At 28.4% G+C, this 15,765-nt stretch overlaps 1 protein-coding gene across 6 annotated transcripts in view; it reads left to right on the forward strand.

Annotated features, from left to right (window-relative positions):
- Window positions 1-15,691, forward strand: part of LOC122710698 (casein kinase I-like) — a 30,583-nt gene extending 14,892 nt beyond the window's left edge. For 2 of the 6 annotated variants that reach the window (XM_043928720.1, XM_043928719.1), the window contains exons 9-10: window positions 3,420-4,429; window positions 13,863-15,691. Coding sequence is in view for 4 of the 6 variants with exons in the window: in XM_043928719.1 (XP_043784654.1) it covers window positions 3,420-3,423 (4 nt within the window). In the remaining 2 variants the exon portion in view is untranslated. Of the gene's footprint in view, window positions 1-3,419; window positions 4,430-6,270; window positions 6,532-8,488; window positions 8,850-13,862 lie in introns of those variants that run through there. The other 4 variants (XM_043928718.1, XM_043928715.1, XM_043928713.1 and 1 more) reach the window with 3 other exon arrangements.
- Window positions 15,692-15,765: the final 74 nt, after the last annotated feature.

Below are 15,765 nucleotides of genomic sequence, written 5' to 3' on the forward strand. Positions count from 1 at the left end.
TTGCTTGCGAACTAGATCTCGACGATGGATGTCAGTGTTAGTTGCATTGAGCTCTAATTTGGCAGGTCACTTTTTTGGTAGATTGGTGTCTTGATACCGTGGCATGGTTCTTCCTTGATCAAAGGATATCCGGGGAAAAGTTGAGAGAGGAGAGGGAATGCACTTTTTGATATTTGGAACGAATATTATATTCTTTCTTCTTTTTAATTCTTTTACTCTTTGTTTCTTCATTTATGTAATCTCATACATTGATAAATGTAAAATTGTCATTTCTTTTTATTTAATTTTTTTTTCTTTCTTTTAATAAATAAAAATATAAAAAAAAAATATTCTTTCCAAATGCAACGTTAAAGATATATTTGCCTGCTACACCGGGTGCACTGGGATGGTTTTTCTTTATATCACATTTTCTTTGTGTTACGGGATCTTATATAATAATAAACAAGTATGGCAGAAAGCCTTATGATTATCGAAGAATTCTCCTTTTATCTCGTGAATTCTTTTATATATCTTTTATAATTTCATCTTCTATTACTTTCTTCTATTACGTTCTATTAGCGTGAACGATAAATCACATGAGAAAAATTACTAAAAATCATTGAATTGAATGATATTGACATTTTTGGGTACTGATACAATGTACGAATGCATATTGAAAGTTATTTTTGATTAGTAGACACTGCGTTAAAAATGAAAGTCATTGTTAGGTATTCTCAACTTATAGACTTAAAGAACAGTGGGTAAAGTAGATTTTAGGTATGGAGAGAGAAGGAAAAAGGCCACGTAGTTATCTTTGAACGTTAAATTCGTGAGTGACGTACTTTATAAGTTATTTATAGCATGATTTATTGGTATTATTGTTATTTAGCGTGTTAATATATTCGAAAATCAGTTTTGTTTGGTTTTTTTTTTAATTTCAATCTTGTGAAATTAGGCATTGTTTTTTAAGTCTATGCTTTCAACTCAATATCTAATTTAACCTAACCTAATATGAATAAATTTGAAAATAAAACTCTCAAGAGTTTTTCTCAAAAGTTTTTGCTAATAGATACTATGTTAAAACTTATTTTTGTTTAATCAAACACTCTCAACGTAGTGTTCAACTAGCAAAAAATAACTCCCAAAAGTAATTTTTTTGAGAGTTTCAATTTTATGTTCATAAAATGTTCTGAGGACTAATCCAACAATTAAAATTTATCATCGTTCATTGCGATCGGGATACCCAAGTAATCGAATATATGAATCGTGTGTTACAAAAAAAGTTATGTTCAGCTCTCGAGATATATGTGTTGTATAATAGAAATATAGGAAAATATATATAAAGGAAAAAATGAGAAAGAATAGATCGCCAATTGAATGATCATGAAATTCTGCTGGGTAGATGATTATTGAACTATTTTTCAAAATATAATTAAATTTTATTCTTTCAAGCTAGAAGTTAGTTTTTTGCATGTCTCTATTAATCCTTTATATCTGTCTATAAACATATATTTGATATTTTAAAATCAAAATAAAGGTTAGATTATTCTCGGATTTAATTTTGTTTTTTATTTCATTATTATATTTATAAATTTTTTCTATTCTATTCGTTAAAGCAAACAATTTAAAATTGTTTTCAATAAGAATAAAAAAAAAAATGAAATTTTGCAGGAAGTCAGTAATCTAATTTGTTTAAAATAAATAATCAACTTTCAGATAATTGTTTGTATATGGATGATATTAAAATGAACTTTATTCAATATTTATAAAAAAAAAATGGAAAAGAGCATATAATTGAAATTAATTTAATTTGAAATTCATAGATTTTTGTTTTCTATAGAAATTTTATTTTAGAGAATCATGAATTTTTAATGGAATTTTAAATTAAATATATAAAGATAAAATTTATAATAAAGGAAAATAATTCATACTTCACTAATTCATATAAAAATTATAATTTAATTATTATATTTTCATATTAATATTAATATTATTATTTGAAATTCAATTAAAATCTTATTGAAGCAATTTAACAAACGTTTGTGCTTTTCATTTTTTGTTCATAGATGGTTATAGTAATCATAAATACAAAATTATATTATTATCTTTCGTTTATCATTTATATTACAATACAGTTAGTAATGAAAAATTTGTTGATCGAATTTATTTAAAAACGGTTCTTTAAGACGATTTTATTATGAATTATTATTTAATCATCATTTTAATCATAATTATTTATGATTAAAGAATATATGTCTTATTGTTTATCCTTTCTTTAATTTTATTATAAGAAATTCATCGATATTCATAATATTGTCAAAGGATTTAAAACTGATTGACATTTTATCAACTTTGTATAAGTTTATCAAAGAGTATACAAAGTTCAAGGCAAGTCACGGAAAGTTGAGAGTTAATAGATAATAGAGATTAGAATTATATTGTAAACATTTTATGTACTATATTTTTAATAATAATATTATAATAAATTTAGTAAATATTATAATAAATATTAATAATAAATATTATACATATATCTCTATAACTTAATTATTGTAAATAATATTTTAAAAAAATATTATAAAAAGAAAAATGAGATTTTAGTATTTTATTTTGTTTATTTTTATTTTTATTTATTAAGTTTTAAAATTTGATAGTATTCAGAAAAAATATTCATACATGCTTAATATAAACAATCATAATTTTATTAATGTAGTTGTTTAAAAGACAATTATACATCAAGATATAAATAATTAATCCAATTTATAAATAATACAATTTCTTTTTTTAAATCTTTGATTTCTTGAATTTTAATTTAATTATTTCCTGAATTAGTAAATATCTATTGTGCCAAGTATTTTCTATTTTTTTGATCAAACTTTAGAAATATAAGAAAAGTAGAAAAATATTCTATATATAAACAAAATTATGATTATTTGAATTAAATGTATCACGTTATTTATTTATTTTTCGGTAACTATATAATATTTTTTAATATATTATTAATTTATATTATTGCAACAATTAAATTTAAATAAATTATTTTAATATTATAATTAGAAATGTTAGAATATATATACACGAGAGCTGAAAAACATATTTGACGATTAAAAAATTTTTTCTTACTGGGTACACCACGCTTTGACTGACTGGGTATTCGAGAACTTGTGCATGCACGCACGCACGTTTCTTACTTCTCTTCTTTCTCTCTCTCTCTCTCTCTCTCTCTCTCTTTCTCTCTCTCTCTCTCTCTCTTTCTCTCCCTCTCTCCCTCTCACTTTCTTTAAATATTTTGTCGTGAGACGATAGTATACGATGTATTTAATATTTAATGTCGTAGAAAGGAACAAATTATAAAACAAAACAAAAAAAATATAACGCAATTCGGCATCGAGATTTATTCTAGAATTCCGCTTTATGTTCTTTCGTTGACTTTTTTTCAGGTAACCGAAAGCTAAGACACTAATTCTAAATCACAAAAGTAGGCAAAGAGGGGGCGAAAGTAATCTCCTGTGCCACGGTAGCGGACACCGGCGAAAAAACTGAAATCGTGGATTAAGAACATTAAAAGAAAAAAAAAAAAAAAAGAAAACAAAAAAGCAAAGAAAAATGCGAAAAAAAGCGTGTTCGCCTTGCGATCCTTCTCTCTCTGACCTCCTCATAGCTCTGTAGAAACGAAAATTCTCTCATTTCGAGTCTCTTGCTTTCAAGCCTTTGATCCTGCCACGTCACTGTGTCTCACATATACAAATATATCGCGTGTTTCCAATTTTATTAAAAAAAAAAAAAAAGCTTTCTGCTACATATTACAGAAATTTCATCTGCTATATATTTGATCTCTCGTTCGTCTTATGTTAAACGATTAATTTGCTTGTTATACTCATTTCGCCATTATGGCTGTTATGAAAAATATATCTCGATTACCAAAAGAAATTCATAGATCGTTGATCAACGAAAAACGAACTTATGATTTTTTAAAAGAAATGCAAAAAAAAAAGAGATCGATTAAGCCCGAGAAATAAAAGCAGATATCATATATATATGAAAGAAAGTATGCTATGTCAAGACAGGAAACGAGAAAGATAAAATAGATAGTGAAGAGTAAAACTCTCTCTCTCTCTCTCTCTCTCTCTATCTCTATCTCTATCTCTATCTCTCTTTCTCTTTCTCTCTCTCTTCTCTCTCTTCTTTCTCTGTCTTCCCTTTGAGCTATCAAGTTTTGCTATAAGCGATACGGTGGAATGGAACAAAGTGATGGAAAAAGAGACGAAATGAGCTGAAAACTAGAGAGAAGGAGAGGCAAAGGAAAAAAAGACAAAGTTTTCGATCGTGTTTAAACGGTGGAAAGGACGGTAGCGCGTTAATGTCCGTGTTTGTGTATCTTTTATTTTGGAAGCGCCAATGCAATGGCCCCACCCATCCCGTTGGGCAGGCAGGCGAGCGTTCAACACAAGTAAGTCAACAATGGCAATAGCGGACTTTTCGTCGTCTTCGTTCTCGTCGTTTTCGTCCTCCTCTTCCTCAGTGATCTCGTCGTCATCGTCAACATGGACAATGTCATCGATAGCCTCGAGGTTCGAATAAAGATAAATACGACGAATAGTTTCTCCCGAATCGAAAAGAAGGAAGGATAGCGATCGAAAGTGTTTTTATCTCTCGTCTATTCGAAAACGATATTAGATCTCTTGGAGAGATGATCTCTTAGGAAGAAATTGTTTAAAAATTACATCGACGATAATTGTATCGATAATCATGGTCCATCGATAATTCTTGACGATCAATGTGTTCATTGACGAGCCAAATGGTGTCACGATCGATGATTTAAAAACGCAGATCTCTTGGAGTATCGAAATAACAACAAAAAGTTAAACTTTCTCGATTCCAAATGGAGATGGGGATAAGTGTGTCGGAATATAGAATGCAACTTTGCCAAAGTTAGTGGGCGAGGTTTGATTCAACGAAGTAAAACGATCGGTGTCGATCATGTTTACCGAAATAGGTCAATGAGACAGACTATTTCTAAACGATCGTGAACATATGTTTTTACAGCGACGAGTGCGCAATATTTTGCAAACGAAACTACTTGTTGTATTGAATGAATCCTTCCACGAAGGATTAGAGGTTTTTAGAAATAGAGGGACAACACAGTTTTACAGTGTATCGATTGAAACCCATTGAAATAATACAAACTTTACAGCAGATTATTCATTATTATATGTAATATTGTACATTATTCATTATTATATGTATTATATATGTATACAATATATATATATGTATACATATATATATGTATACACATATAAGAAATTTGTAAAGATTGGAAATCTGATTTTTTTAGGAAATTCAAAATGTTTATTTTTTTCTATTTTTGATCAATAGTATTTTGCAAAATATCATTCAATTTTTCGAATTCAAATTTATAGTCAGAAAACAATAATCTTACTAATTTTTATTAATATATATTATATTATAATATATATTACTATAAATATTATTATATAATATATAATATATATAATAATATGAAATTAAATAATTAAAAATTATTTTATAATTAAAAATAATTAAAAATTATTTAATTTTATTAATTATTATTTTATATTAAATTATAATTTTGAATTATTTGTTATTATTTAATTTTTAATGAAAAATTAATTTTTACTTTCTATTTTTATATTCGAATTTCAAGAATTTCGAATCATAAAAATAACAAAAAAAAAAATTTCAATAAATTTCAAAGTTACAAAGTTTTTAAATATAACATTCTTAATTTCGTTTCATTATTATTCTTATTGTATAAGTAAATTCTTATCGATAAAGTTTGTATCGATCATTTCAATGGGATCAATTAAGGACGCTTCATAGAGAGCGTGGTCCGTGATTCTTATAGTATAGATGGCGAGTGTACAGTACGCGATTTCGATGATGTATCCTTGTAGTCTTTCCAATATGACAACCAATATAAAATTTATCGTATTATCAATGATCTTCAAAACGTGGTTAGAACGTTTAACCACGTTATCAAGATTACATAATCACAAATAACATGTGATTTATTTTTAGAACATTTCTTTAAAAAATTTAATTGGAGATAATGCGTTATCCCCATTAAAAAATGAATTTTCGCTGATCGTACTATCTTTTTTGCCTAACATTCCTTCGAAATAAGCTCGAGTTCACTGGTTCTCATTTCGATCACAATGGATCACGGGAACAAGTGGATCGAGCATGATATTGTATAAACGTATAGATTATATTCCTCCATCCCACTAAAACACGATTTGTACATAGACTAAATCTACATCGACGGCAGGACGATGGTTCTCGGCCGGCGAAACTCACGCAATTACGCAATCAACCGGAAAGAACTGCGAAAGCGAAGTCGCAACAGTTGCACGATCCGATTTCCTTCGAGCCAAACTTGAGGAAACCCACGAGGAGTCAAAATCCATTGCGCTAGGCGATTTCAACGGTGACAGTGAATATCCTGTATATATCCGTGACTGTTTGCTGAATTACAGAAAAATCGGATGACTAGAGCGTGGCTGTAAGGTAAATCCAAATAAATCGGTTATGTCAATGTTATGGGGCTAATCAAGGAACAATTAAGATGCGCCAATATCGATCGAGCGTACTGTACATTTCGTGTTCGCGCGCGAACTTCGATTACAGATTTTTTTTTTTTTTTTTTTTTTTTTTTTTTTTTTTTTTTTTTTGTCTACCGCGTAATTGTCGAACTGCGAATCCATTTGTTCGAGGGAGATGATCGTTTTTCGAAACGAATTATAAAAGATAATACGAATGAATTTTTTGTGTACGAGTATCTCTCCTCTTCTTACCACGCCTCTCGTTCCTTTTTGTTTTGTATTATTTTTGATTCTACTTATTTTCTCGAATGAGAGGCGAACGTGTTTTAAAATTTGATATAGTTTGCAGTAATGCCTCGACAGTAGACGTAGAGGTCATCCCCACTATTTCCTGAAATTACTTCGACCGAGCCTTTGCGTTTTTTGTACATTAGAAGTAACTAAGGAGTAGTCGAACGTCGATGTCTTTTTTCATTTCACTTAAATTTTTTGTTTATTTGCTCGTCAAGCGATCCGAAAAATACGACGGTACAAGTAATTTTCTCCTATTAATAAACAAACTGGGTTTACTATCGAGGTATTACTTGTAATAATTAACCTAATAACCGGGTTTATTATTTAATTAAAATTCTCAATAACTATTAATTAACTAGAATCAAAAATTACAAGAAGACAAATCAATTTTAATTAGATCGCGTTAACATTTAACTGCTATGGTGGGGATTAGATTTATAGCTGCTACAAATATATTTTCCTCTATACTTACGTTTTATATTTTTGCGAGGGTGTTTCAATAGCTGACTTTATTCACATTAAGTTATAGTTGTCATTTGCAAAAAAAAAAAAAATATTATAAACAGAGAAAGAGACAAAAATTATGGGTTATTTTAATCCACACCATATCAGTTGAGGACTATATATGATATTTAAAAAAAATCCATAAATAAAAAAAATTATTAAGTTTAAGAGATTGGCAATTCAAGTGAGTTCTTTCCCGGTTAAAAGGTTAACGAAAAGAGAAAAAGCTTCGTGTGATAATAAAGAAGAATGTAAAAAAAAAAAAGATGTAAAGATCACGATTGAACGTTACCAAATTTATTCGTTCATCGTGTGCTTTGTGTACATTGTATCCTTTTCTGAGTCGTGTTGATGCGTGCTTGCATTTTCGACTTACTACGTGTACGTGATATGAGAAATTTTGCGTGATCAAATTATAGCGAGATTAGGGTGGAGGAGAGGGGAGAAGAGCAATATTCCAAATTTGCATAAAGAGGAACAATCGGTGGAATACATTTATATATATTCTTATGAATATCGTGGTTTTCTAATCTTACTTCTTGATAACATTATACTCTCTCGATGATCTTAAAATATTTCCGCCAGTGATAATTAAATCTTGCAATGATACACTATGAACTTTCAAAGATTTAGTATTTGTGTCATTTGTGTCACATCGCAAAGAATTTTGAAAAAAATTAATCACGAGATATATCTTTAAATATTTACTTTTAGTAGTTATGTAATTAAATATTGAAAAGAAAATTATATGAGTTTTGTATATTTATAAAAATTTTGCAAGAGATTAGATTTATTTGGAGGAATGATAAATAAGTCCAGGTGTGTCATTGCCAGGTTTAAAAAGTTCAAATGCACATGGCATTTTTAAAATGGATTAGACAAACCATGAATGTACATTAAGAAATTCACCGGAAATCGAGTTTCTCTTTAGCGTGAACAATTGCCTTGATTCATGAAATTTTGTTGAATGTGCGACTGTAGTGAATTTTAGAGTAAAGGGGAGAGACGATAAAGGGATAAGCGTGTAAGTGTCCGAGAGAAAAACGCGAGGAAGCAGTATCCCTGATATACTATATAATATAACACGATTGTTCTCGCGCGTGAAATACATTTTTTTGTTTCAGACGAAAATTCAAGCCGAGAACGACTGATTTGCTCCGGTGTGAAACGGTTCGACAACCGATTTGATTCAAATTTTGTATATATATATACATACATGTATTACTTTTGTACATGTAAATACGTACATCGATTAAGATAGCTTGAAGATATTTCGAAAAAAACGCGTTTTATGCATTGAATAGATTTTTATTTTGAAACTAAATTTGAATTTGTATCAATTGTTCATTGTTTTTTTTTTCTTTTTTAATTCAGCAATTATCCATATCTTGAAATTTAATAATTAAATCATTAATACACTCACTTTCTTTTTGTGATAAATGTAAAGATCATTTTTTTTTTTAAGTAAAAAACAATTGACGAGGCTTTTTTTCATCTCTATATGCAGTTCCTTTTTTTTTATCATTATTACTCCATATATTATTTTACGTTAAGTTTATTCATTTTTTTTAGATTATTCTTTTAGATAATTAATATAATTTAATATTGAGGGACGGAGATGATTAATATTGTTGATTTTATTCAAATAAATTTAAAGAAAAATTATTTATCATATATCAAGAATCGAACTTGAAATCTTTTTTTTTTTTTTTTTTTTTTTTTTACATTAGAGATAAATACTCTAATGCGAATTCACTCTGTTTATTCTTTAATTACGATCTGAATATTATATATTATGTAATTTCGATTTAAAAATGTATAAAAAAATATTTAACACAAATTTTTTTTTATATAATTTTTTTAATGTGTTTTATGCACATTATGTTATCATCAAAGACATACATTAATTATTTACAAAATCTGAATCAAATCAAAAATCTAATAATCGTTTATCCGTTTCGTTAGCCAATCGATTATTCGACGGAAGTAAAAAAAGAAAAAAAAAATATATACATATATATATCGAAGTTAAATTCCTTCCGTGAAATCGCTCGCGTCTCCTTTCATCCCTTCATATTTCAATCTTAAACTCTTCACAATTTTCATCTGTCCATCGCCCTATTCACTTCCTGTTGCCTCCCTCCTCCTCCCTTGATCGAATTTTTCTTTGTATAAAAAAAAGTATCGTGGACGCATTGCATACAAAAATGGTGAAAAACAAAAAAACGTGATATAAAAAAAAAAAGAAGGTTATATATAAATATATATTATACCGACACGTGTTTTTCTATGTATTTTTTTCATAGGGTACTACTACTACTGCTATTATTATTACTATTACCAATTAACTAATAACTAATTAAAACTACTACCAACTATTACTATCATTACTACCGCTGCTGCTATTGCTAATTTACACACACACACACACACATACACATACAAACATAAAAACATTCAAATTTACTGTTATGACTTGTATTAAAAAAAAAAAAAAAAAAGATGACTTATTAACCCTTATGTCAATATTAAAAAAATTTTCATCAAACATCGTTTTGATTTTGCTATTTTTGTAGCGATACCATTTTTATATTTGAAAATATAAATTGATAGCAAATATGATACCAAATAATGGTGATGTAGATAGATTTAAAAATATTTTGATAGGAAAATAAAATATTTTAAATCAAATATTTATATTTTAAATTATATTAAATAATTACATTAATTTTATCGTGAATACAGTAAATATTTTAAAATTGTCCTACATAATTATAAAAGATTCATTATGAAGTTCAAAATGCGAGCAATGTAATCAATTCGAGAAATATTAATGAGAGAATATTAATGATAAAATTTGTCTATTTTTTATTTCTTTTTTTTTTTTTTTTTTTAATGGAAATTTTGTCAAAACATTTATCTTCTTTCTCTTTAAAATTCTTGTTTCTAAAATAAAACTTAATACGATATAATTTGAATTATTTAATAATAAATGATAACAAAATTTTTTCTTTATTTTAAATAAATGATATAATCTAAATAATTAAGTAAATAAATAAATTATATCGTATTTGACTTTATTTTAATCAGAGATATTTTATAAATATATCGTTAAAATTTCTATTAAAAAAAAATCAAAAATACAAAAATTTACTACATTAGTATTATCTAATTATTCACATATTTTTTTTTTTTTTTCAATCTTTCGATTTCAAATCTTAATTCTCTTTCACTTTCGCTTTCACTTGTTATTCTTCTCTGTATTTTCAACAAGAAACGTAAACAAATTTCCGCTACGTCAGAATTAATATCTTCTGTTAACGTCGAATTTTTTTCAATTATGAAATATTTACTGTACCGGATATCCTGGTGTTGACATAAGGATTAATCCGCAACGATCATTTCGAGAAAAAAAAGTAAATTTTTGACAATTTATAATGGAAATGACGAATCTTTATACAATTTTTTGCGTATTGCAATCTTTCCGCCATTTCTTTTTTTTGTTTTTATTCTCTTTCCACAATTTTGCATATTCTCTGCGCTGATGTTCAATTTGGGCTCTCTTGTACAATTGTGAAATAATATTATTAATAATATTTATCAGATCACAAGTTTGATTTGTAATATTATTTATAATAATATATATTTAATTATATTATTATGTGATATTTGATGTTATTTATGTGAATTAAAATTAGTGATTAAATCACAAGTTAGTTTGATACCTTGTAAATTATTATTTTTCATAACAGTAATAAAAGAAATAAAGATTTAATAAGATTTAATAAATCTTGTAAATTACAAGTTATCTAGTTATTTTATTTAATATAAAATTGTAAAGAAAAAATTTATAACCTAATTTCTTACTTGTCAATATTATTAATTGATAAATCATTGGACAAGAGAGTTTTAATTAAATTTTAGAATAAGAAAAAAAAATTGTTAGAAATATATTTATCTGTTAAATGTTTTTTTTGTGAATTTCAAGATCATTTTTTTCAAAATGTATCGATTATTGTTGAATGTATTTAGTGAGAATAAGATATGACTTTAAGTCTGATTCATATTTTGTTATGTTTTAGAAATTATATATTTATAATTCGAATAGTGAAACGTGAAAATATTAAAAAACGCTTTCTAGTTGTTTATTTATAATCATAATTTTATAATCCAAAATTTGGATTGTTAAAAATTTATATCAATGTTTAGTTGCCTCGTTTTACATGAGCGCAGAGGGTTAACGATGATTACTTTACTTTTGGAAGAAGTCGAGATCATTATAAATCATTATAAATATTATAAATATTTATTTGAATTACGTTTGTATTCATATTAGAAATTTGATTAATAATTAAGAAATATTAGAAAATATTGCATGATGATTCTTATCGTTCTAAGATTTAATTTATTTTATACAAAAAAAATTATTCTGCAATACTTTGCAATTGTTGATTTGATATTACACTTCGTCGTCTTCCACAGATGATATTTTTCATATTATCTTCAATCAACGTATTAATTTTTGCTTTTGTCGAAAAATATTCTTGATTCGATTGTGTCCATGCTAGTTGGCTAAAATTATTTAAATTCAAAATAAAAATAATTATAGCTTTCGAATTGTAAACAAATGTTTTGAAAAATTAAGATTAAGTTAAGGCTAATCTTGTTGATTGTTCTTCGTTGAGGCTTCGTAAAATAATGTTTTTATGTTAAATATTGAATCAAGGATTATTTTTCGAATTTTGACTTAGAGGAAACAAACACTGCCAGCGCAGGCGGAAATTCTTGCGTTCTCTGTTTCATGACTGAATGATACGCACAGAAATTAATTTTGTCATGATTCGTCATTTCTTCTTGAATATTGTTGCAATTGAAGGAAAATATTCGAGAAAAATAAAAAGTCAAAGAAATAATCTCGAGATGATTAGTGCCAATACAAAAAAAAAAACGTCAGCATATATTGTTTTTTCCCCGTTTTACAATGGAACAATTTGCGCCACACGAACTATGTTCGATCAAATTGAAATAGAAACGTGATAAAAATTTTAAACGAGAGAAATGATAAAAATCCGAAGGAAGTCGTTGACGTAAACTGAATTAAAAACAAAAGCTAGTTAACAAATTAGCTAATAAAGAAAGAAAAACGAAAAAAAAAAAAGAAATGATAAAGAAAAAAGATTGTGCGCGCTTGATTTCGCTCGGCCTAGTGGAGCTTCTTCTTTTTCTTCTTCTTTATCTTCTTCTTCTTATTCTATTTCTTCTCGAGTCTGTAAGGAGCCTATAGCAATTCATATGAGACTTCTTAAAAACGGAGAAGAACTGCGGAAAGAAAAGGAATGAAAAAAAGAAAAGAAAAGAAAAGCAAGAACAAAATTAAAGAACATACGAAGTAGGGAAGAGTTTACTTGAAGACATTTACGACGAGGCGTCACGACGATCACGGCATTGAGGTATATAAATTCGCGATCAATCATATTTTAACTATAATCGAAATTGTACCGATTTGCGAATGGTTTGTATATGTATATATATACATATACATATATAATCTATTCAAAAGATAACTATGAAATATAAATAACGTATGTGTGCGCATGCGTGTATGATTTGCGAATGACGGTGAATTCTCTTTTCATGTAAGTATGATTTACTTATTCGAACTGTACTACATAGTGCGTGATGCAACGAGTGTGTGTGATGATATTGCGAAAGGAAGAATGGGGAAAAATAATTAGATGAAATGTCCGAAGAAGCAAAGCAAATATCGACAAAGAGTATTTATAAAACTGCCTTTGTGTATTATACATGCAAGAAGGGACAAAGCAAAGTGTTTTTTAATAGTTTGGAATTGAGCTGCATTAGGCTTGCTTTCCTTTTTAACTTCTTCTGATTTTTATTTCGTTTCATCAATTTAACATTTGTGTTATACTTGTGTATCAAAATTCTTGTTTCTGCAAAGACAAAGGGAACAGAATGACAGATCGAAAGAATTCAGTATTTACTCGTTATAACCTCAAAATTCAAGAATGGCACGAGGATATGTGTAACTGTTAAAGATACGAAATTTTAACTTCATTTTATGTTTATAAAGAATGATAGCTAATGAAAGACAAAAAAGAATTGAAATTCAAACATTTGGAGAAATTTATGAATAGTCATTAGATCCTATTAAAAAGGATTGTCACCCAGTGATGAGAATGATTCCTGAGCATATAACGAATAAATTCTGTACAATATATATTTGAGAAAAATCTCGAGAGAGAGAGAGAGAGAGAGAGAGAGAGAGAGAGAGAGAGAGAGAGAGAGAGAGAATGATTTGTGTGCGTGTACATATCTGTGTATGTGGAAAGATACGCGGAGCAAAACATATTTGTGGCTTTTGTTGCATTCTATTACGAGTTTTTTCGTTTTTTCTTCATCGCATAAAACAAAAAAAAAAACTCTTGCCATCTTTGAGACTCGACCTTTTGCTTGCATTCACATTTTCTTTCTTTATAGGTTGATGAAAAGCACGAGCGGCTAACTGATCGACTAAACGTCTCTAGGCTACCCACGGATTTAATCGTCGAGTTTAATCCGGTGGCGAGAGTTTGAGAGGGAGAAAACGCCTAGCCGGAACGGCGAGCGTATACGAGTCGAACTGTCATTTCAGTTGTGTCTCTAAGGAACCCGATCCATTTTCTCCTTGGAATCGATGTAGAAAAACCGAATACATAACATATAACACTGATGCTTTCGCCACACATTTCTTTCTTAGTTTCTCGTCGTGTGTATTATGCGTGTACGATCTTCGAGGATGGCAAGAGCGAATAGGTCGAAAGAAAGAAAAAAAAAAAAAAAAATCAGAAAAGTAGAACCTGCGCTTGATTATATTGATTGAATCTGCATTTTGAAAAAAAAAATGCAAAAAAAAAAAATTATCGACAAGATATTATTGCGTGAGAATAACGACGAGAAAAAGAAAAAGAAAAACGTATAAATTTGCGAATATTTAACCTATCGCCGCGGATTGTCGACCCACTAAAGAGCGTTGTCCTTCGTTCTTTCTTTGGAGAACATGATAAAAAGAACATTTTTCATTGGAAAAATTGTTAAACGAAGACAGATACTTTGGTGGGTCGATCAGAAATTAAGGAAATTAAGCTTGCATTATTCGAAATTCTTGATGTGAGTTCGTTAACTCCTAAACTGAAGTGCAATTGTAAAAAAAAAGGAAAAAACAAGAAAAAAAATGACCGTCGCTGTTTGCTTGTTCGTCTATCAATATATGTATTGACGACGACGCGATGAATGTTGCGTGAGATGTTCGAATTTTTTTTTCCGTTGTCTTCGTACTCTTATTCTTTTTTCGTCTTTTTCTATTTTTCATTTCTTCTCTCTTTTTTTGGTAGCCTAACGCATGACTTGAAGTTAATCCTTTATGAGTGATGGAAATAGGGCCATAAGAACAGTGCGTACACAACCACAATGACATTCTCCGAACATGTTAATAATAATCAAAATAGGCAGCTATTTAATAACCGCCGTACTCTTTGGAGATTCCCGAGTAGCGTGAACGAAGGTGCATTAATGAAACAGCGTTTCTACGTGTTAATCGATTTTAATACTTGTACTCTATCGAATCGTAGAATAGTGATTCTTAATCTGCGAACGTGTAATCATGTATTTTTTGAAATTTACGAAAGACACTTGATGGTCTATAATTAATTTTTTATATAATACAAAGAGAAGGGATATAACTCTTAAGGAAAGTGAAAAAGTGAAACTAGGCGATCGTCCGTTTTACTTATTAATTTTTTTTTCTTTTCTTTTTTCTTATTCTTTTTTTTTTTTTTTTTTTTATTTAGTCTTTTTCGTTTGATCGAGTGGCTGCGAAACAATTTTGCGAAATGATTAAGAATTACTGGCATAAAGGGTTAATTTTGAATGGAAATGCTTTGCTCGTAACGTTGATTGCGAAAGGAGATGTGAATCAAATCAAATGCAACGTATCTAAATCAGTTTGAACGTTTCTTACCGTGCAGGCAGTCTAATTTCGCGTTTTTCTCCGCCACTTTATGTTCACTGTAGGGATTCAAATAATTATTGATTAGAAAGAGCCGAAAAAACGAAATGTTTGTTTTAAACCGGAAATGGCGACGATGGGAGGGACTTCGATGAAACAATAACGCGTCTCGTCTTAAATATTTTCAGAAAATAAATGAGTTTTCTTTCACGACGAGCGTTCATTGTTTCACGCCGTTCCCTTCCGTTTGCTCACCGAATTCTAGTTAAATAATGAAAAAAGAAGAAACGAAGCGTTTTTTAAATTAAACGAGATAAACGAATAACTGTGTTAATCTTTTTTTCTTTCTTCTATTTCATTCTTCTTTCTAAACCTTGTTTCCTCTCCTATATATTT

Source organism: Apis laboriosa, unplaced genomic scaffold, assembly GCF_014066325.1.
Source record: "Apis laboriosa isolate Shangri-la unplaced genomic scaffold, ASM1406632v1 scaffold14_cov150, whole genome shotgun sequence".
Taxonomy (NCBI): Eukaryota; Metazoa; Arthropoda; class Insecta; order Hymenoptera; family Apidae; genus Apis; species Apis laboriosa.